The sequence below is a fragment of the Arachis stenosperma genome, chromosome 8 (genome assembly GCF_014773155.1).
Source record: "Arachis stenosperma cultivar V10309 chromosome 8, arast.V10309.gnm1.PFL2, whole genome shotgun sequence".
Taxonomy (NCBI): domain Eukaryota; kingdom Viridiplantae; phylum Streptophyta; class Magnoliopsida; order Fabales; family Fabaceae; genus Arachis; species Arachis stenosperma.
In genome coordinates this window covers 37,258,648-37,281,841 of record NC_080384.1, presented here as the reverse complement: position 1 = coordinate 37,281,841, position 23,194 = coordinate 37,258,648, and the positions used below count along the sequence as shown (strand labels likewise).

General features: G+C 31.7%; 3 protein-coding genes across 8 annotated transcripts; all 3 read left to right on the top strand.

Moving 5' to 3' along the window:
- The first annotated feature begins 1,279 nt into the window (after positions 1-1,279).
- LOC130944779 (calcium/calmodulin-regulated receptor-like kinase 1) lies at positions 1,280-5,746 on the top strand. Of its 6 annotated transcripts, none has more exons than XM_057873309.1 (9): positions 1,301-1,524; positions 1,995-2,048; positions 2,323-2,699; positions 3,502-3,655; positions 3,926-4,052; positions 4,297-4,382; positions 4,484-4,555; positions 4,757-4,957; positions 5,076-5,746. In XM_057873309.1, the coding sequence occupies exons 3-9, from the start codon at positions 2,380-2,382 to the stop codon at positions 5,421-5,423; spliced, it is 1,308 nt and encodes a 435-aa protein (XP_057729292.1). In that variant the 5' UTR covers positions 1,301-1,524; positions 1,995-2,048; positions 2,323-2,379; the 3' UTR covers positions 5,424-5,746. The 6 variants fall into 6 exon arrangements, with proteins under 6 accessions (XP_057729288.1, XP_057729292.1, XP_057729293.1 ...); XM_057873308.1 differs by lacking the exon at positions 1,301-1,524 and adding an exon at positions 1,724-1,859; XM_057873305.1 differs by lacking the exon at positions 1,995-2,048 and having other exon boundaries at positions 1,280-1,524.
- Positions 5,747-6,449: 703 nt separating this feature from the next.
- On the top strand, positions 6,450-12,241 carry LOC130945166 (uncharacterized). The gene is made up of 2 exons (XM_057873862.1): positions 6,450-7,409; positions 12,018-12,241. The coding sequence occupies exons 1-2, from the start codon at positions 7,012-7,014 to the stop codon at positions 12,073-12,075; spliced, it is 456 nt and encodes a 151-aa protein (XP_057729845.1). The 5' UTR covers positions 6,450-7,011; the 3' UTR covers positions 12,076-12,241.
- Positions 12,242-16,699: 4,458 nt separating this feature from the next.
- Positions 16,700-17,307, top strand: LOC130945923 (uncharacterized protein At4g04775-like). The gene is made up of 2 exons (XM_057874612.1): positions 16,700-16,882; positions 17,002-17,307. Exons 1-2 carry the CDS (start codon positions 16,700-16,702, stop codon positions 17,305-17,307), a joined length of 489 nt encoding a protein of 162 aa, XP_057730595.1.
- Positions 17,308-23,194: the final 5,887 nt, after the last annotated feature.

Sequence of the window (23,194 nt, the reverse complement as noted above, 5' to 3'; positions counted from 1 at the left end):
GGTCCTTTATGTAATAATAAAGAATTTAATATACGGTCGATGAAAGAAACGACGTGTCTCGCGTATAGTGGGGCCCCTATATACTCTCAAAATTTGATACCTCTAACTCTAACCATGGTTCCATGTTCCTTCAAAACATCATCTTCAATGAGAATAATTGCTACAAACCCCACATCTACAAAAAGTAGGGGGAAAATTTATAAAGAAAATAATTTATGCACAAAATAATAATAAAAAAAAAGAAATGAAAAGCCAAAATTATCTCCACCATCTTCCTCCTTAGACTCTTTAATACAAACAAACTCTATTGGGATTATAAATGACATCTGTGGTTTCTGCCTTCCATAAAAAAAAAAAGTTTTTCAAAATTTAAAAATTTACAGTATACGATAATTTATAAGCCACCAAATATGTATATTATTTTATTTACTTTTTATATATCTACATTTTTACTCAATATGATATATCATATATAATGAAGATATAAAAGAGTTGATGTATAATTTTTTTCCAAATATTTTTAATATATAATTCATCGAAAAATATTTTATTTTTATTATTTTCAAATTTTAAATCTTAAATCTTTTAGTTAAATTATAAATTATTTATTATTTTATTTATTTTTATATTTTTATACATATTTAATAAATAAAAAAAGTTAATAATCATGGTGTCTATGTCTACAAAATTTAATAGTGATGAGGATAAAGTATCGAATTAGATTTATGCTACTCTAATCTTTCACGCTAAATAAACTACTTATATCAGTTTCTAATTAATTTAATTTATGTGTATTAATAATGCTACAAGGTCAACAAATAAGAATTTTATTTTTTTTAAAATCATTTTAAATAATTACTCATAATAATAATAATAATAATTTTTATTATATCGTTTTATATTCTATGTTTCTATTCAATGAAAATGTGAAGGTAATTTACATAGAAGTACATAAAAATTATTATTTTTAAAGATTTTACTATTTATAAATGATATTTTTGAGCTTTGTTAGGGAATTTATACAAACTTTTTGGTAGCATACTTATGTATATTTATATGAATTTATACGAAAAGATTGATATGCTTTATTTATTATTTAATTAAGAAGTGACTATTTGTAGATTTTTAAAATTTAGATGATGAAGGACTAATTTATCCTCAAATTTTTTAATCAGGATTTATTATTTTAATTAATTCTATAGCATATACATTATTTTATTTTATTTTATTTTATTTTTTGCTATAATTTTGTAGTATCCTGCTTATGTATGCAAGTTTTACTCGTTGTTTTTGTCTTTTGTCTTCTCAAACTCAAAATTCTGCAACTAAAAAACTCGCTCCTCCTTCTTCTTTAGATTCCTTTCTCTCATCTTTGTTATTGGAATCTCATTCACTAGTTACTACACTTAACTTCTCTTTTAGCAACGGTTCCACAAAACCCGCAACTCCTTTCAGTTCAGCTTTTCATCATCATTACTTTCTTATTATTTATTCAGCTATTTATTTATTTTCAAATTTTAACAGGTGAGCTTGTGTTCTCATTTCTCAAGGTTATATGGTTTTCTTAGAAACACGTTTTTTGGGGTCAAACTTGAACCTTCTTTGCTGTCAGTGTTTTCAAATTCGATCTGTCTCTGACACTGTTCAAGGAACGTGCTTTGTTTTGTGTCTTTTTGTGGCTGCTTAAGAAGTACATAGAGATATAGGTACTTGCTTTTGGTACTATAGACATGTTTGGTTGCTGAGAAAATAAGCTGAGTGGGAAGAAAGAAAAGGGTTGCCAATTTTTTGTTAAAAAAGTGTTCTTTGTGTTTGGTCAAATGCCTGTGTTAATCCAAGCTGGGATTTTCATTAATGGGGTTTGTGCCTTTTCTGATCTTGGATGAATGGGAAAAGCAGATCAAGTGTTTGATATAAAGGATTGAACTGCATTTGCATCAGTTTTGGATTTTCTTTTGCTGTGTGAAAGTGATTTTTTTTATTCATTTTTGTAGATTTTTTTATTGATTTGACTATTGGGGGTGCATGATGTGTGATGGATTGTATAGGTAAATTATTCTTATCCTATTATTATGTGCTTGGTTGTTCAATTCAACCAAGTAATGCAAAGGTCAAGCTTTGATTTTTCATGTTTCTAGACTATGTTTTTATGTGAATGACTTTGAAACTTGAAAATTGAGAGTCCTATTAATTAGCCTAGGATTGACCAATTCAAATATGATGAACCAAGCACCACGCATCATTTAGTTACTAGTGGCATTTTGATTTGATATATTTTGTTGTGTGAATGTGACTAATGCAACTTTTTGGTGGATTTTGCAGGTGTGTCAATGGATTGGATGATCAATAGCAATAGGGATTAGCAGAAGAATAGAGAAAATGAAAGAGGAATCAACAGGACTAATCATTGGGATCTCCATAGGTGTAGTTATTGGAGTTGTTCTTGCAATTTCTGCACTTTTCTGCTTTAGATACCATAGGAAGCGTTCACAGATTGGGAACAGCAGTTCCAGGAGGGCAGCCACCATACCAATTCGCGCAAATGGTGCCGATTCGTGTACTATTCTCTCTGACTCAACCTTAGGTCCAGAATCACCTGTGAAGGCCGCGTCGCGAAACGGGGGCATGTCCTTCTGGCTTGATGGATTTAAGAAGAGTAGCATGGTTTCAGCATCTGGTATACCAGAATATTCTTACAAGTATGTTTCTTCCTGTAGTGAATTTGCTTCCTCATGTCCTAGTCTTTTTGGTTTTGAGAATTTAGTGTGAATTCTGCTACATTTTCATGCCATAAGAGTTGACAACATGGTAGGCCGGATTATATTGCAAGGCTCCCACTTAGCAGAGCCTTTGATTTGTACCTGTGATACTGAACTCCAGTCACAAGGCAGTAATCTTAGGTTGCATTTGGGTTCTGTCTGAGAGAAAAATGAGTTGTGTCCAAAATCTCAGTATCTCTTCTCACATACAGGATTCAAATGCAAGCCTGATGATCCTTTCATTCAGTAGTCTAGAATTCTAGATAGCAATTTAAACTGAGAATTGGTAATTGGTATCCAATCCCTGTCGAATGAGATATCCTGAGCTTTCGCTATATTACTAGTACGAACTAGTACACTTGCCAGAGACATATCAATGTTGTGGCAAAACTCACCTCATCAAAATGTCCTTTGGGATTATGTGTAAAAACCAGCCCTCTGATCTATTTTCTTCCACTTGTATGAGGAATGTGAAATGGTCCATGTAGGATTGTGTTAAATCACTGCAATAGTTCTGGTTTTAAGTTGTGCTCTTTTTGCAAGCGCTTGATCCAATCCTACCATTATAGCTGTTAAGATAGAAGCTTTGATTGCTATAGGCATTTGACTGATCATATCTAATCATAAATTACATAATCTGTTTCAAAACTTTGGTGCCCACTAATGGATTCTGTAAGTGAGGTTTCCATGCCATTATCCTTTTCTTCTTTCATTCTGTTTAATGCTTTTATTTGCATTTCAGGGATTTGCAGAAAGCAACCTATAATTTTACAACACTCATAGGACAAGGTGCCTTTGGTCCTGTTTATAAAGCTCAGATGTGTACTGGGGAGACTGTTGCAGTTAAAGTTCTTGCAACAAATTCCAAGCAAGGGGAAAAAGAATTTCACACCGAGGTAAAGATGGTTACTGATAACAGTTTCTCAACTATAGCCATGGAGTAACCCAATTCCACTAACAGAATTAGTCCATGTTTCATAACAAAACTCTGTGATTGATGAAATTTATGCTAAATATTCTAGCTCGATAAATATATGAATGTATAACCATCATTTTGAAGAGTTAAAATATTGGAACCATGTTTATTACTATATGTAAGTACTAAATTATATTGTTTTATTTTCTGCAATTGAGTAATTTGTTTTTGTTCTGTTAATATTGGTTAGGTTATGTTGTTGGGAAGGTTGCATCATAGAAACCTGGTCAATTTGGTTGGATATTGTGCAGAAAAGGGGCAACATATGCTTGTATATGTTTACATGAGTAAAGGCAGCTTGGCTTCCCACTTGTACAGTAAGTTGTTTTTGTCTTTGTCTATCTTTATTCTCTTTGGTCTGAGAAATTGTAAGTCCTGAATTTCATCAAGTTTGTTTAGTTTCTGGCATTGTTAGAATCAAGTGATTCTACTCATAATCCCCGAATTTCTCTTATTTAATCTGACATATATTAATATATAGCACTTACTTCTCAAGCTTTACTGTTGTATTGCATATTCAATAGCAAATGAATAGATACTTTCTTTATTTCTCTTTCTCAGGCGAAGAGAATGGGACGCTGGGTTGGGATTTGAGGGTGCACATAGCTTTAGATGTAGCAAGAGGCTTGGAATATCTTCATGATGGAGTAAGTATCATCCATGTCATAACTCATAAGCACTAAGATCATTCAGCTTTGTGTATTTTGGTCATGATTGTTCTTGTTCTTGTTGTTTTTTGTCACTTCAGGCAGTTCCTCCTGTAATCCATAGAGATATCAAGTCTAACAATATTCTCTTGGACCAGTCAATGCGAGCCAGGGTATGTTCTTGTTAATCATCACCTTCATCACACAGAAAGTACTTTCTCAATAAAAACGAATTAATATAGTAACTAACAAAATCTTAGACGAGTTAAGGTCGCGCAGATAGAATGATCATGAAAAATATGTAGTTAATTTAGTCATTTGTTGTTACTTAGGATGATTCTTAGTTTCTTACTATGTAATTCTGAATCAAACAGGTTGCTGATTTTGGGCTTTCAAGAGAAGAGGTGGTTGATAAACAGGCAGCAATTCGCGGAACCTTTGGATACCTTGATCCTGAGTATATATCTTCGGGAACATTCACTAAGAAGAGTGATGTTTATAGTTTCGGTGTGTTGCTCTTTGAACTTATAGCTGGAAGAAATCCACAGCAGGGTCTAATGGAATATGTTGAACTTGTAAGACCTCTCTTGAAGTGAACAATGTCAAATTCAAGATCATTGTTGTAGATTCTAGACAAGTTATGCATTATTCATTCCTTTATTATCCTAATGAATACTATTTGTTGATGATTAGGCGGCAATGAACACGGATGGAAAAGTTGGTTGGGAGGAGATTGTTGATTCTAGGCTAGAGGGTAAGTGTGACTTTCAAGAGCTCAATGAAGTCGCGGCCCTTGCCTACAAGTGCATCAACCGTGCTCCGAGGAAGCGGCCGTCCATGAGGGACATCGTGCAGGTGCTGACGAGGATTGCGAAGTCTCGGCACCACAGGAATCATCACCACCACAAAAAGTCCTTGTCAGCAACAACAGCAGATGAAGTTTCCATTGATGTTGATAATCAAGAGACCAAGGTTACTGCTGTTTCTCAACACAGGAGAGAAGAGTCTATAGATAGTGCAGCTGACATGTATGATGTGTAGAATATTGTTTTCTTTTTTTTTACATTTATTTTATTGTTATATTTTCAGTTTTGGTGTTTGGCTTTGGATATATGATCATGGTCTTAACTAGACATTTTAGTCCTGAGTGATTTAATTATTGATGCTTGGCATCATCTTTTGTAATTTTGTGTATCATTTTTCTTTCATTTTTTGGTTCCTTGTCTCACCTAGTTTCTGTTATCTTGCTGAAATGACAATCCAAAATTTGTATATTTATAATGCAATTTAAGTCATAGGGGAACAACTTAGGTTCCATCCCCACTGAATTAACAATCTATATGTAATTTTGGTTCCTTGTCTCACCTTGTTTCTGCTTGAGATTTTATATTCTATATGATGATCAAATTAATATTTGTTATAGTTGTACTTGTGTACCAGTTTCATTATTCAAATTGAATAAACTCAATTAAGATTTGGATCAGTTAAGGGGAAATCAAGTAGTTTGATATCTCTTTTTAAGTTTTTATTGCCATAAAAGTTTGATCAATTTAATCACAAATTAAAGTGCAATATAAAAAAGGGTTGATCTCCCAATAATCAATATTAAATGTTAACATCAAATTTTATATGTTGTTACACAAATGAGAACGTGATCAACAGATGTATGATTAAGATTCTAATGACTGATACAACATTATTATTAATATAATAACTAAGATAAGATATACCTCACTCGTCCCTTGCAGCTGATTAAAGAAGGAAAACTCTTTAGAGCAAAAAACAATACAATAGTAGAAAAATCCATAAAAATTGCGTTTGTAAGAGATTTATTTTGCCAAAAGATAATAAAAAAGAGGACACTGATTGTGATCTGTGATCATCATTGAAATATTTTTCACCCAAATAGTGAACCCGCGCTACACACTAGTTCTTTAATTAATTATGGTCTGGACTGCCGCAACAGAGCCAACTAATAAAACAGAAGCAGAGTTCTCCCCGTTCACTTCCAAGAGAAAGCATACATAAAAGTTATTCTGTGTGTGTGTTTTTTTTTTCAGTTTTATTTAATTGCATAAAATAATGTAGAATATATAGGGGAGAAGGTATTAGGTGGAAAAGGATTATTAGGCTCACCCAAAGATTGCGAACGGATTATAGGACTCACATCAGTTTAACCATCTATCTCAAACACACGGCCATTGCTCTCTCCTTCTCTCCCCGTCGATCTATGTTTATGCTATGTTTGATCTGTTTTATGTATGTAATTAACTGTTCTAATTTTTATACAAGCATACAATTGTTGATGCAGAACTGAACTTATTCTTGCAGATGGGGATGGCTCCACGCGTGACACCATACCCCCATTGAAAAAAAAAAAAACCCCACCCCACGCGTGACCCACCTTCCCCCATTTAAAAAAAAAAACACACCCCGCGCATGACCCCCTTTCCCCCCATTTAAGCCCCTTCGTGAGTGGTCATGGAACCCACCCTTGTCTCAGCGCTGCCGTGTGATTTCCTTCTCCGGAAAAGCCGCCGTCTCTCTGTTGCTGTATTCGGAGGAGAGGGATTCTCGGTCATGGGGTTGCGTCGCCGTCGCCGAATTCGATATCTGCGTCTTCATCGGAATGCTGCGCCTGCTCCTCTCTCACAAGCTTGAATCTCCATCAGAGTCACCATCTGAGTATTCAAGAGATTTAGGGGCTAGAAGCTTTGAAGACACTGCCGTCGATCAGAGCTTCGCCTCGCCGGGATGCTTTCGATCAGGTCTCACGCGTAGGTGGAGAGGGAAACTTAGGTTTGAAATCCGGGTCGGGTTGGGTCTTGGAGCTTCTGTTTTTTGGGTCTGGGCTAGGTTTTTGACCCGGGTCCCTGTAAAAAAAACACAGAGTGTGTCACTGAGCTCAGCCATAGCTTCTTCACAGTTCACAAATCACAACCCAAACCAAAACCCTAGCTCCTTCAACGGTTCCGCCGCCGTCGTCCGTGATTGTCGGCGCCTCCGCGACTTCCTCCTTCAACCCAGGTAATGGTGCTTTTGATTGGGTTGTTGGTAACGGTGTTTTTATTGGATTTATTGGTAATGGTGTTCTTGATTTCTGGTTCTGTTTGTTGCTGTTTTTAACTTTGTGAATGATTTATTAATTTCAGTTATGAATTATAGTATTAATCAAAAAATAATTGTTGATAATAATGCATTTGTTTACCTGCCAATCCTCTTATCTCAAATGATGATGCCAAGTTAAAAGATTGTTTTCTGAGTCAATTCTTTGTTTAATGAAAATGATATGAAAATGAAGGAGTTATGCCTTTAAGATTCGGGTAACTAGCTTATTTTGATGATTTGTGCTTGTTAACAGATCTTAATATTAGAAAAAAGGGTTATTAGAAAATTGGGTTACACTACGGTACAGATCAAGATTTACAGATATTCTATTTTTTAATCGTATTTTGTTGCACATGTATTGAATGTTCTTTGGCTAGCTTGGCTATTCTTTATCTAGCTCTTTGAGTTAGCATCTATTTAGATTGCCTCGAATATAGGCATATAGCAAGTGGCCCTTGGATTTGGGTTATGAATTTTGGATTTTATTAAAAAAATAAGAAAAAAAATTATATAATTGGGTTAGAAGCAGAAAACAATAATCATGCAAAGCAAGTTTATTGAACTAGAAAAAAAAAGAGAAAAGAATATGTTGAAAATAATTAATTTTCTTCACTTTTTAGAATATATTTAATTGCAAATACAAGTTAAAGTTGTAAAAATTTTGTTTTCTCTTATATAAGATTTAAATAAAAATAGAAAAGGATTAGTTGAAAAATTAATACAAGAAATAGGCAATATGAAAATGCTACATACATCAAACACACTTAAAAAATATACCTATAAAAAGATTAAGTTTATAATTAATTTTAAAATATTTTTATAATTAATTTTTAAAAGAACAAAACAATTTTTGAAGATTGATTTTAAAAAAAACTAAAATACCTTTTAGTTTATTCTTAAAGGATTAAGATATCCTTTTAAGCATTAATTTAAAAAATACTAAAATCCTTATATAATTAAATGAGGTTGATTTATTATTGTATTAGCAATTATGAATTCAAATTTAATATTAAAAATAATAAAATAACTTTTTGTTTAATTTTAAAAGAATTAAAATAATATTTTAAGATTAATCTTACAAACATTAAAATTAACCTTTTAAAACTAAGGTTATTTAATTGTATTACAAATTATAAAATTTAACTTTTAAGAATACTAAAATAAAGATAGAGTTTGTTCTAGGAGATTAAAACATCATTTAGCATGAATTTAAATAATTTTATTTTAATACTGTCACGGTAAAATAGTTTTACATATGTATCAATTATATAACGATATGTTAGAAAAATAACTACGTTTTATATTAATAGTATGAATGGTGATTAAAAAAAAAAGAATGTAATTGAATGATTATATAAAATATTTTACACTATCAGTGTATTAAAATTAAACTTTAATTTAAAAAGACAAAAATATCATAATTTTTTATTGAATTATAAATTAAAAATTTGAATTGAAATTTTAAAACACTAAACAAAAGAATCACAAATCAAAATATTTTTAAAATAACTAAGAAAATTCTCTTATGAAATTAGAAGAGATTTTACAAAATAAAGAATAAAATATTAGAACTAAAATGATAAATATTTAATTAGAATATTTTTTTAACAACGCATTTTATGATTCTTTTGAATTCTTTTGATTACTAAACACAATTTTTAAAAATTCTTACATTTGATAATGTCTTGAAGTTAAATTTTAGATTTTTTTATGGATAGTTCATAGATAAAATGATTGAACTTTTATACCTAGTCTATTAGTCTGCGTTTGACATAAGGATAGAAACACAAAATTTTGTGTTCTTATATTTTATTTGGTGATAAGTTATAACAAATTATGAAAATTCAATTTATTCTCACTTTTTTTCATTAAAAAAAATTGAGACAAAAAAATAATAATAAAAAATATAATTATAAAAAATTGACAAGAATAATGAAAGAAAAATGAAAAATAAGTTGTGTTCATTGTAAGTATTTTCGTGTCTTTTCTGTCAGAATAGACACAAAATGCACTAATTCAGTGTCTTTGGACATATTATTTCTGTCCATATTTTCTTTGTCAAACAAGATTGTCTCTGTAACACCCTACCACATAGAGCTTTACGCTTAAGTCGTAAAATAGAGGTGGTGTGGTATTTCGACCTCTAAAATAAAATGTATACATATAGTAGCAGAAAGAGTATAATAAACTAGGAGCCTTAAAAAAATCAGGTGAAACAACAACATAGTATGGGATGAGAACCAAAGGTTCTCAACATGATAAATGTGCCACACATATATAAGGTTTTGGGAATGGCAGAGGCAATCCTAGAACGCCGACACTCAGATGTAAAGTTTAAGGAACTAAAAACAGAAGCCATAAGTTGGTCATCTAAAGGTTCTCAACCTAACTAAACTTAACTATATACTGAACTTTCCCCACCTTTCTTTCATACCTCCGTCTCCCATGATTTGCACAGACAAACAAGCAAAACAAGGCAAACGCAAGTAATTCACAAGTAGTACAGATAACAGTTATACAGATAGCAGGCTATAGTCACATAGGCAATCCCACATAGTTCATAAATAAGCAAATCAGACAATATGTACATGATGCATGCCTGTCCTATAGCTGATGAGTCTCATTTGTCGGTTATCAAGCCAACCCGATAAGTCTAGTTTGTTAATGATACTTGCTGCATCCTAGGACCGAATAAACCAAACTCAACGAGTTCCGCGAGCTAAAACGAACCTAGAATACCAAAATCAACAAAATCTCAATGTGAATTCTCATCAATTTTTGAAATTTAAGGAGTAGAGAAACTGAGGTGAGTTTGTGGCTTACATATGAATTGTTCCGGTAGAATCGTAGAGCGCAACGCGGTGGTCACGTGGCCGCAAATAGTGCGAGGATCGGAACTCGGATGGAGAAGTTACGTGGGTTTGGGTGTGGTGTTAGGGTTGAGTTCTTCTTCTCCCCTTCCCTGGCTATTTAAGCGTTATGCTGAATGGGGAGGAAGAAGATGGGCTTCTGCTCATTTAAGTGTTGGCCCAGTTGGGTTTACGGGTTCGGTTTAACCGATTCAGTCCGTTCAGTCTAATATTGGGTCGAATTCTTTGAAATTAGTGTTAAAATTCTCGTTTTGATGAGTTCTATCCTAATTTAATATAGTATTCACATTTCTAACTTTCTTTACTAAAATTTAATTTATTGACTAATTATTTACTGATTTAACGAAATTTATAGTTTCTGTATCCCTATCTCAATATCCTGTTTCTGTAAACAAACGTAGCCTTAATGATCAAGTTTAGTTTGAGAAAACTTGACGGAATAATAATATCTAATATTCTTAAATCTTTTAGTAATTTGAATAATTATTTAGTTTGAGAATACTTGAAAAAATAACATTTTGTAACACTATTTTATAAACCAAAAAATATTTACTACCTACTAAAGGAGCAATTCAACTATTAAAAAATATAAACATAATTGATCATTATAAAATGAAGCCAAATTATTCCAAAAAAATTATTATTTTCATAATAAATATTTAATTAATATTTTTTTGTCAAATAAAATTATACATTCAAATACCACTTAAAAATTAAAACATTGATTTTTGTGTTTTTGTCTGCAGATATAGATTATCATTTTTAATTAATTTTTTTACTATCATTATTTGCATAAAAACTCATACTTTTTTGTAATTTTTTTTCTTACCATAACATAAATTTAATATTTGTTAAATGTATGATAAAAATGTGCTATGCATATTTAAATAAGAAAATTAAAGTTATTTAAGATGTTCAAATTAAAATTAAATATTTAAATTTATTTATCCTATAAAGATAAAAAACTAAAATTTGTTAAATCCTGAGATAAAACAAATGTTTTTTTTCCTCAAAAATAATCTTCAAATTATCTTTAAAACAATTATTTAAGTTATATCAAAGCAAAAAATTTTAATATAACAAATAGTATGGCAATTGTGAACAAACCAATGTTAAATTATTAATATACATTTGATTTTTGGTACAACAAATTTAATATTTTTTGTTGACTCTCAAGTATGATTTAATGTTATTTAACTATTATGATCCTATCCTTCCAACAGAAAGAAAGAGAAAAAAAAATGATTATTACTATGTGTGGAAGTCTACAAACTAACAATGATAATGGGCTCCTGTGAAGCTTTAAGTCATTTAAATACTTTGTGAAGCTATTTCTCATTGCATTAGAAAAAAATTACGTGTCGCTTGATTAAAATAGAATATATGTATGCTGATATCTGTACCTTATAATTTTCCTAATTTCAGTTTTTTTGGCATCATTTTGTTTTGACAACAAACTATAAATGACATGAACATCTGTGATTAATTTGATTGTGTGCTCATTTTTTTGGATAGATCAAATATGTTCAATCTTTATTTTTTTTGTTACCTTTTCGGTTTGACGAGTGTTACGGTGCTGAAAAAAAAATTTTTCAGCACCTAATGAAATGAGGTGGTAACAAAAAATGTTTGACACGTGTTGACGTTGTTGTTGCAGGAACAGATACAAACTGTGGAGTAGCGCAGTGGTGGCAGACTGGCAAGAGTTGTGTTAAAAGTATTAAGCAGTTATTATTAATAGTTTAATGAAATAATTTTTTTTGTAGGTTTTTGTTGTCATTGAATATGGACAATGACATGCTGTTTTTTTTATAGTTGGGCCTAGTTATTCAGAAAGTGAACCGTTGCTAAAAAATTATTTTGGGTCATAATAATAATAATAATAATAATAATATTTGGATATGGCATTATATTTGGAGCATGTAATAGTTATTTGTAGTTTTGTACATAAAAATCAATAGAACTACGATAATGCTATCATAGTAATAATGATTTAAAATTATAAATTCCAGTAAAATAAATAATAATAATAATAATAATAATAAATTCTTCTATTGTTTTATCTTTTTTACCAATTCATTAAATTTTAAAACACAACTTCTTAATTAAAAAATTATCTTCATTGTAAAAAATAAATCACATAATTTAAGTATATGTAAGAAAGTGTAAAATAAAATAAATATAATTAATAAAAAATAATGTATAAATTGAGAAAAATATGTTCAACAAATCATAAATTCTACCTGCTAAATTCTAAACCCTAAATTCTCAACAACAAACTCTAAACCTTAACCTCCAATCCAAAATCTCTAAATCCTAACTCAACTCTTATACCATAAATTCTAAACTACAAACCTAAATAAAAAACACTAAATAAATAACCTTTAACCATAAATTACTAATTCATAAATTTTAAATCATAAATCACACTTTCTATTCTATCAATAATAAACACTAATTTCTTAATTCCAAATCCTAAATAATATCATATTTAGTAAAATATTAATAAAGATATTTTGTATCACTTTTTTAATTAAAAATACTAAAACTTTAATATTTATTGTATACAATCTTTTAAATTAAAAAATTTCTAGAAATTATATATATATATATAAAAGATTTAAAAACAATAATAATTTATATTAATAAATTGATTGAAAGCTAAAATTATGCATATATCCTAAATAAAAATTGGTTATATGTCTATTCTATGTTAATGTGTGTTAGTCTATTCGCATAATTTAATTTGCATGGCCAAAATAAAAAAAGAATGCAACTTATAAAAATTATAAATGTACATCTACAAATGATTTTATGACTACTAAAGGATAGAAGAAGATTTTGGATTAACTTTAATATTATTTAATAAACCCTTTTGAAACAAAATTATCCTCACATAAAAATTAGAAACACGTTTACTCATTACAATATTAGATTTGACATTTTGAAATATTAGGTTTTAGTGAAAAAAATTTTATTTAAAGGATTGTATACAATAAATATTAAAGTTTTGGTATTTTTAATTAAAAAGGTGATACAAAATATCTTTATTAATATTTTACTATATATGATATTATTTAGGGTTTAGGATTAAAAAATTAGTGTTTATTGTTGATAGAATAGAAAATGTGATTTATGATTTAGGATCTATGAGTTAGTATTTATGAGTAAAATTTATTTATTTAGTGTTTTTTATTTAGGTTTGCAGTTTAGAATTTAGGGTATAAGATTTGAGTTAGGATTTAGAAATTTTTTATTGCAGGTTAAGGTTTAGAGTTTGTTGTCAAGAATTTAGGGATTTAGAATTTAGTAGCTTGGTTTATAATTTTTCAAACACCTTTTTTTTAATTTATTTATTATTTTTTATTAACTTTTTTTATTTTATTTTATATTTATATATATATATATTTAAATTATGTGATTTATTTTTTTATAATAAAGATAATTTCTTAATTAAAAAATTATATTTTAAGATTTAATGAATTTGTAAAAAAGATAAAATAATAGAAGAATTTAAGATTTTATTATTATTATTATTATTATTATTATTATTATTATTATTATAGTGAGATTTATAATTTTAATTCATTATTACTATGATAGCATTATCGTGGTCCTATTTGATTTTTATGTACAAAACTATAAATAACTACTACATGCTCCAAACATCATGTCATATCCAAATATTATTATTATTATTATTATTATTATTATTATTATTATTATTATTATTATTATTATGGCCTAAAATAATTTGGTCCAACTACAAAATAAAGTCAGCATGTCTAGGTCCAATTACAACAAAAAAAAAATTATCTTCATTAAATTATTAACAACTACATAATATTTCTAACATAATTCCTGCCACCACTGCTACTTCACAGTTTGTGTCGCTCCTGCAATAATAATACCAACACGTGTCCATTCTCTTTGTCACCATCTCATTTTAGTAGGTGCTGAAAAAATCTTGTTTCAGCACCATAGCATCACTTTTTGATTTTATGAACAACTTTTTTTGTCATTCGCTGATTTTGTTCTTTCAGGGTGGCATGTCAAGTATGATTGGCCTTCATCTGCATTATATGCTAAGCACCAAGATTTCGTAACAAAACCGTCTTAAATGCTTCAATGTAAAGATTAAATTATTACATGAATGGGTAAAACAATTTTGGATTATAAGCATAAGGTTCAATTTTAATATTTAGATTTTTTTTTTACTATTTAACTAATAATATCATGATGATATTTCATGTAGTGTTTTAAATTTAGAAGATGTTTTAAGATTTATATTAGATTATAATTATATCTTAGGATGCTTATTTATAAATTATTTATTATTTTATTTTAAAATGATTTTTTCGGTCGAACTACGGTTGGACCAGAAAATCAGTGTTTAGAGCGGTTTGATGATCAATTTGGCTAATTATTCAAAAATTTAAGACTAATTTAACAATAATGCATGAAAATTATGCTTGATTTGCTTGTGTTGAAAGTTGTTTTTATGAAATTGTTGTTAAATTAATCTTAAATTTTTTGAAAAATTAACCGTTACGAGTATATTTGATGTAAATAAAAATCTTTTGGGACCAAATTGAAAATAATTATCCTGGACAGTAACAGACTCAACAAATTTTAGTAATGGAACAAAATAATGTATGAAAATAATAAAAAAATGAAAAATTAATATATTTATATAATTAAAATTTAAAATATATTAGTCAATTTTCTAATATATTGCATAATATATTTATTATTAATACTACTATCTTGTTAAGCATTTTGTATCCATCAAGTCACTTTTTATATATTTTTATAATACAACAAAAATTATATCTTAATATTTAAAAAACTATAAGGATATAACTCAAATGGACTATTTTTTATTTTTCGCTATAATTGTGAGAAAGACAAAAAAAAATGTAAAAGGCAAAAGTTCAAAAATCAAACGAGCACAATTTTCTTTATATACGAGTGTAGACAATGTCTTTCTGTTAATTAAGTCACTATTAAAATATTTTTTGCTATTTAATTAAAGAGTTGATAATTATTAATTGTAAGATAAAAACGAAATTAATTAAATAAAACAACAAGCATAAATAAATGATATATATTAATTATGTCAATTAATTTAAAAAAAAAAAACTACTAAATACTAATAGATTAAACTACTAAACTACTATATATATAACTAGTTAATTAGATTATTATTATTATTTGTTTTTTTATATGTGAATATATTTGATATTTTAATTCTAATAGATTAAATTTTATAATACAATAACTTTTATCATTATATTAATGTTTAATAACATAAAATTTTTTCACATAAATAAAATATCTTCAAATGTGGGGAAAAATATATTATTACAATAAAGACATTATATATACCTATTATTTCTACATAGGTGTCATAGACTTACACCATAGTATAATTAAGTTGATAGATATACATTAAATCAATTTATTAAGATATTATTATTTTATGTTTAGATGTTAGTTAATGTAGAATATTTGCGGTCCTTTTTAACTAAAATATCCGCGTGTATTAGTGCTATGAAATCGGCTGCATTGCGGTGGACCTTGAAGGCAGCAGCAATAGCAGCGAGACATAGAGGAGATGAGGAGTAGACCTCCATGTAATTACGGTGATTCCGTACAGAAGAAGAATGGTGAGTTATATGAGGTGTTCTTTGAGTTATAAATCTCAAAAAAATTTAAAAAATTTGATCAAATTATAAAGTGCAACTCTTATTCACTTGGGATTTGTGGGCTCCTATTTTCGAGAACTAATTCATGCCGGGTTTGTGGGTCTATAATTCGACTATTTTTCGGAGGCTCAATGGGAGCACTCAATGAGGTAGGACCTATATATATTCATTTGATTGATAATTTCAATACAAAACTTTGACATAAAAAAAAAAAGAAAATGGCTTCTAAGTTATTTTATATTATTATTTTATGCATTTTTCTAATACTTCATAAGGTATGGATTTAAATGTATATAGATTTTATAGATATTTTTTTAGTTATATAAATTTTATTTATCCTAAAAATAGGGTTAACCACCAATTATACTCCCGGATTTTGCAAACGCGGACAATAATGCCCTTCACTTTTATTATCGACAAAAATATCGTTGGATAATTTAAAAACGTGCACGAAATGCCCGTCCGGCAAGTGATGCTTTCTCTGTTGACGGAAGTGTGTGATGTGGCAAACGGATAAACTTGTGTGGCAAACGGAAAGCTTAGCTGGATCCTTTCCCAAATTTCCTAATTCAATAACCCTAATCCCCAATTGCAAAATGAGAACGTGATGCATCTGAAGAGCCGTGTAATCATGGATGCAGCAGGTATGAAGCGAAGGTCTGCGTCAATGGTAGAAGGTGGCAACGATAGGTGCGAAGAGTCTGGTATGAAGAAGTACGACGGTATGTGTCGCTGTTCTCTTGCTGTTGTTGCTCTGAGATCGAAGACGAATGCTAACCCAGGGAGGTGGTTCTTTCGGTGCCCACTATGGAAGGTAAGCATGACTGGGTTTTGCCCTGTAATGGGTCTTTGTTATTATTCCTGTTTTAATATGTGTTTCGCACGTTATGATTGATCTATTCTTCATGGGTTTTCAATTTTTGTTCTTGACAGAATAAAAACCAGGATTGCAAATATTTTCAATGGATTGATAAATTGGAAGAGCAAGACATGGTTGAAGAGGAGGAATGTTCTTGGAACAACAAACCCAGGCTATCTTCAGGTGAAAAACTCAAACAGAAGAGCACTAGGAAGCTTTCCGAATCAGTGCAGTATGAGGACATTGACCCCATGGTGCTACCTGTTCTTACAAAAGAATTGAAGGAGAAATTGAGGAGGATTGAAATTCTTCTAACCATGATGTGCATTGGGGTTGCAATTGGTGTCTTCATCGATTTCTTTGCTCTGTTTAAGAACTGAGTTGGACTAATGTTAAATAGTGGATGAAGAGTAAATGTGAATAATTAGTGTGTATTTTGATAACTGTGAATGTGCCAAATTTGGTTGAAATAGGGAATAACAACTCTTGTATTGTGTTTTCATGGAACCTGATTTGTATTAAGAGTGTACCAAATTATTGGACTATAAATTTGATGAGAACCTGTATGTGTTGTGTTCTGCAAAGTGCAGTAAAACCAAATAGAGTACTTGCAGCACAAACTTGGTAATTAACATTTATATGTACTACTAAATCTGATCACATTGACCATAACAGGTTACATAACATTTATAGCAATCCCCAAAAAGTAAATAAACATTTCTTGTAATTCAAGCATAACCTATGATCAAGTGACAATCACACTGAAAACAACTTAAACAAGACAACAGAGTTCAATAACTCTGAGAACAAAAGGTACTAAACAGAGTCAAACACAAGCTTAGTTCAATAACTCTGAAAACAACTTAAACAAGTCAGCCAAAAAGCTCATTAACACTCAAAACAAAGGTTTCCTAAATCAGTTCTACAATGTCAACAGACCACATAACAAGACATTCATCATGGCTTCTTCTTTGGTTTTTGAGAAGGCTTTGAAGGTGCAGATGTGGGCATAAACTCCATGAATCTCTTTGTGGTACCCTTGCTTGCTGCATTCATTGTTTGGTGAGAAACCAATGAGGGAGCACTGGAGCTAGAATTTGGCACAGGCACTTGGGCTGAAGTATTGGACTTCACAGGAATATTGGGCCTTCCAGCCACATTGGGCCTGACTTGTGGTGGTCTACAAGGTACATTGGGCCTCACTAAGGTAGCCCTTGGAGTTGGAGCAGCAGCCACACTAGGCCTGACCTGTGATGGCCTAATTGGATCATGTGCTTGCGTAGTAGTGCATGATGGCCTCATGATGGGGATCTTTGCCCTAGCACTAGATGCACCCCTCTTCTCGAGTCTTAGAGCAGCAGCTACAGCACCAGCAGCCTTTGGTGGAGCTGACTTGTTGATAGCAGTGGTTGAATCAGATGCTGCTGCAGGGTTTGATTCCAACCCTTGGGCTTGCTACAAAATCAAAACACAAATTTCAGAAGTCTGTGTATGTTGCAGAAAAACCAAGTACAAATGTGTAACTATGAAGCTAACCTCACTATCAGTTTGAGATTGGGGGTGTCCTTGTGTAACTTGTTGTTCATCTGCTGCCTCAAGAGTCTCTTCATAGTACATTTCTTGCTCTCTGTCTGATAGATCAGCAGCATCTTCTTGTTCATTTGCTGCTCCTGATGCAGTTTCGGCTGCTTGACTAGTTTGTCCCCTAAGACTTTTTTTCTTCTCTTCACATGTCCTTGCATTGTGTCCTTGCTGTAGCATATACAAAAGGTTAGTTCACATTTAGAATACAAATGTAACATGTATACAATAATTTAGATTACAAAACCAATGGGTTAATATCAAGTGAGGTGTTTACCTTTTTGCACCAATTACAAGTTGTTTGACCATACTTTCGTGGCATTTTGTATTGGCTATTACCCTGACGCTCAGATTCATGTCGTGCTCTCTTTTTTGTAGGTCTTTCGATTGGTCTTTTGTATGGAGGAGGTAGACAAGGATAACCTTCATAGTCAACCCAATACTCTTCACTGGGTACAGAGTTAATGTGGAACTGATATGCCCTGTTGTAATGCTCCATACACAACCAGTGATGAACATAGTCTTCAGGTCGGTGATTCTTCCTTTGGATGGCAGCCACTCCATGACAACAGGGCAATCCAGTCAGTTGCCACTTTCTGCAGGTACATGTTCTTTCTAGAGTGTTAACAGTAACCCTGTGTCCATGTCTCCTCACCTCAAATATGTTATGCTCATCGTCCCCAACCCACTGGGCTTCCCAGTAATTACCCTCTTTTTTCTCCTTTTCCAGCCTACTCATCTGAATAGGTGCCAGCTTTCCTGTGTATGATGCTAAAGCATCTTTGTGCTATGCCATAACCCTCATGATGTAGAACCTCATCTCTTCTAGCATTATTAGGATACTTTTTCCCCTCATGCCCACTATTGTTGCATTAAATGATTCAGCATTGTTGTTAGTAACATTATCCACTTTAGGCCATTCAAAAAATCCTGATTTCAACCATGATGATTGTTCATAACTTGAGAGGTACTCCCAAGCTCCTACATTGATCCGCTTGACATATGCCATTGCATTCTTGAATTCCAAGTCTGTCATTGCCCGAGCACACTGCCATAGAGCTCCTTTTAACTCTTTGTCCTTCCATCTCTTGTTCAAGTTCTGCCACATGTGCATCACACAAAATCTATGTGAAACTCTTAGCATGACTTCTTGGAGTGATGGAACCAGTCCCTGAACCACATGGCGAAAAGACAACATTCAATAGTACAATATTCAACAGTACAACATAGGTGCATAAATACAAATAAGTAAGTTGGACAAGATTTATAAATTACCTTTTGCTTGTCACTCATGAAGTTCCACCCAAATTCCTTGTAATCCTCGATATCTTCATGTAGTAAATGCAAGAACCATTTCCAATTTTCCTTTGTTTCAGCATCAACCACAGCATATGCTATAGGAAATAGATGATTATTCGCGTCTTGTCCTACAGCTGTGAGTAGTTGACCCCCAAAGTACCCCTTAAGAAAGGTTCCATCAAGGCAAATGAAAGGCCTACAACCATGTTTAAATCCTCTCTTACATGCCTCTAAGCATATATATAAACTTCTGAACTTAGGCAAACCCTCTGGCTGTGGATGTGTGCTCATAGTACATGTAGAACCAGGATTAGCCTTAAACAGCTCTGATAAATAATTGCGTAGCTTCCCATACTGTTCCTTCTCCGTCCCCTCAATGATGTCCTTTGCCATCTCCATTGCCCTATACATCATTCGCTCACCTACACTTATGTCATATTCTACCTTGAACCACTCTTCTGCCTCCCTTTGTATCAAATTAGGAGTAATTCTAAGCTTGTTAACTAATTCTCCAGCCACCCATTTACAGGTTACTGATCTAGATTTGTTACTCCTTGGACATGTGTGCTCATCAACTAGCGTCTTGATTTGAAAACTTGGTGAAAAATTTCTCCTTGAACAGTACACCTCCCACGGACAGTCTTGATTATAACAAATAACTCTGCATCTTAAAGGCTCCATCTTTAAAAAGAACACTTCCCTCCCTATTTGGATGTTAAACTTCTTAACAGCATCCTTGAATTCTTGCATCGTTGCAAATTCCATGCCCAACTCGAGTCTAACTTGGCCAAAGCGTGCTTCAGGATTGTGTTGTGGAAATACCGGAACCCCGTTTTCATCATCTGATTCAGGTAAACTGTGAAGATCCTCAGACTCATACTGAAACTCATTTTCCCCACCCTTATCAACTCCATCAGTATTACCTTCATGTACAGGCACAATCACTGTTGGGGCCTCATTGTCCCTGGGAGGAATAATTCTCTGACCTGATGGTTGTGGCCTTGAGTGTCTCTTCCTTCTCCCTGATTGTCTTAAATTACCGTCTCCCTCCTCATTATGATTCTCTTCTACAATAACATAAAATAAAATAATTCATTGTTAATAAAATCACAGTTTAGTATTTTTATGAAACCTAAATTGCATAATTTTCTACTGCAGGTTAGTATCATAATTTTCTAAATGAAATTACCTTCTACTGCAGGTTCAACATGTGGATTCACATGTTCATTTGATACATTCTGCGCAGATTCTGCTTCTTCTCTAGCTTCTTTAAGTGGTGGTTCCCCTACTACTTTGGTGGTTCTCGATGATGGTGGCCTTGCATGTTTCTTTCTAATTCTCTTTCTACCATATCTACCGACATCCTCGGTGGTTGAGTCACCAACTGCTGACTCTTGGCTCTCCCAATTTTGCTCCTCATTGGTTTCATGTGCAGCAGTGGTCTTAACACTACTGTTGTTTTCATCATGCACCTTAGAATCAACATTACCCTTGTCTTGACCCACTTCTCCATTACCATTATACTGATCTTCCATCACCTCATCTTCTCCCTGCCTTTCTTCATCACGATACACATCCTCATCGTCTACCTCTACAACTTCTACCTCATCATCAGATACCTCGACTTCATCTACATACTCAGGATTTTCTAGAACAGGATGCTCAAAATACAAGTGAACCCTCTTACCATTTTTCATAGCAGCATCACACATACTAACAACATCAGCATCCCTCTTAAGCGGCCTTAAACCATTTGATAAGTCAAAACCAGGCTCCAATCAATGAACGTCCTTAAACCCTGTGTAACCTAAATCGAGAAACAACCCCTCTACCAGAAATAAATTACAAGTATCCACACATACCCTGTCAATGTTGCTAACAGTACCCCTAGAATATTGCATTCCACCATTTTCATTACTTTCTAACCTACCCATGTGGTGCATCACAAATGTTATGAGTACTGACATCTGAAATTTCAAACAGAAAAAATACACATTTTAATACTAGTACAGCACCAATCAATTACTAAAATTTTTCATCCAAAACAGAAAAAAAAACCTGACTAAACCCTAAACCAATGTAATACAGCAAACAACGCATGCATCAAGTGACAAAATTTTAAAGCCCGGAAATTCAAATTGTTACAAACTTACTTGTCATTTTTTTCCCATCAAAGACCATATAGCCACAACAACATGAACGAAGACAAAGTTGCTAATGGCAAAGAGGCAAAGATATTATGCGTACCTTGTTAGATGAACAACCACCAACATGCAACAATGTCCCTCCAAACCAGCGTTGCAGCGACGATAGACTGACGATCGTCTTGGATGGTGACTTGAAGAGGAGAATATGGAGAGTCTACTATGACTCCAGTGTTAACTCTTTTACTCTTTCTCACCCTCTTTCACAGTGTTAAACTCTTTTAACTTCTTAATAAATTAGTTGAAATTAGGTTATTAATTAGAAATTAGGGTTATTGAATAAGAAAATTTGGGAGCTAAGCTTTCCGTTTGCCACACAAGCTTGTCCGTTTGCCACATCACACACTTCCGTCAACGGATAAAAAGCATCACTTGCCGGACGGGCATTTCGTGCATGTTTTTAAATTATCCAACGATATTTTTGTCGATAATAAAAGTAAAGGGCATTATTGTCAGCGTTTGCAAAATCCGGGGGTATAATTGGTGGTTAACCCCTAAAAATAATATATATAACTATGTGCTCTTGTTTATTATTTATAACTAAAATATATATGTACCAATTCCCAATTATATTTTACAACAGATGATTAATAGCAAGAGAACTATCTTATGAAATATGATTGCGAATTTGTACATATATATAAACAGATAAAAAAGGCTTTTTTTTTTGTGTAATTCAGTTTTAGCTTTTAGAAAAATTACCACAAATGATAAACAGAACTGTTTATCCAGAAAAAATAGAACGAAAATAACAATATCATCAAAGTCACACTACTAAAAAGGAAATACACATATATAAACATGGCCATGATGAAATTTTGTTACAAATGTTAACATAATAAGCTCCTTTTTTTTCTTAAGAATATTACGATATAAAAAAGTGATAGCCCTTATTACATGATAAACATATTAGATTATAATTATATTTTAGTATATTTATTTATATTTTATTTATTATAAAACGATTATTTTGTTAAATTATTAAATCAGTAAATAAGTAATTAAAGCAGTTTGGTTTTACACTTGTTTTTTTAATTAGTTATTAACTTGGGGATGCCACAACATATCCAGTTCCTCGGGCAATTTGTAGAGTGACCCTCTCTATGTTTTCTCTTCTACAATTCAGTTGAGCAAGAAAACACACGGTTGGTGGCTCCACTGGTTCGCTGTCTGGGCTGGCTCT

Coding starts and splice junctions, on each gene's coding strand:
- LOC130944779 (XM_057873305.1), top strand. CDS start 2,380: ATGAAAGAGGAATCAACAGGACTAATCATTGGGATCTCCATAGGTGTA. Junction 2,700..3,501: donor ATACCAGAATATTCTTACAA/GTATGTTTCTTC, acceptor TTTGCATTTCAG/GGATTTGCAGAAAGCAACCT. Junction 4,053..4,296: donor CTTGGCTTCCCACTTGTACA/GTAAGTTGTTTT, acceptor TCTCTTTCTCAG/GCGAAGAGAATGGGACGCTG.
- LOC130945923 (XM_057874612.1), top strand. CDS start 16,700: ATGGATGCAGCAGGTATGAAGCGAAGGTCTGCGTCAATGGTAGAAGGT. Junction 16,883..17,001: donor TTCGGTGCCCACTATGGAAG/GTAAGCATGACT, acceptor TGTTCTTGACAG/AATAAAAACCAGGATTGCAA.
- LOC130945166 (XM_057873862.1), top strand. CDS start 7,012: ATGCTGCGCCTGCTCCTCTCTCACAAGCTTGAATCTCCATCAGAGTCA. Junction 7,410..12,017: donor GACTTCCTCCTTCAACCCAG/GTAATGGTGCTT, acceptor TTGTTGTTGCAG/GAACAGATACAAACTGTGGA.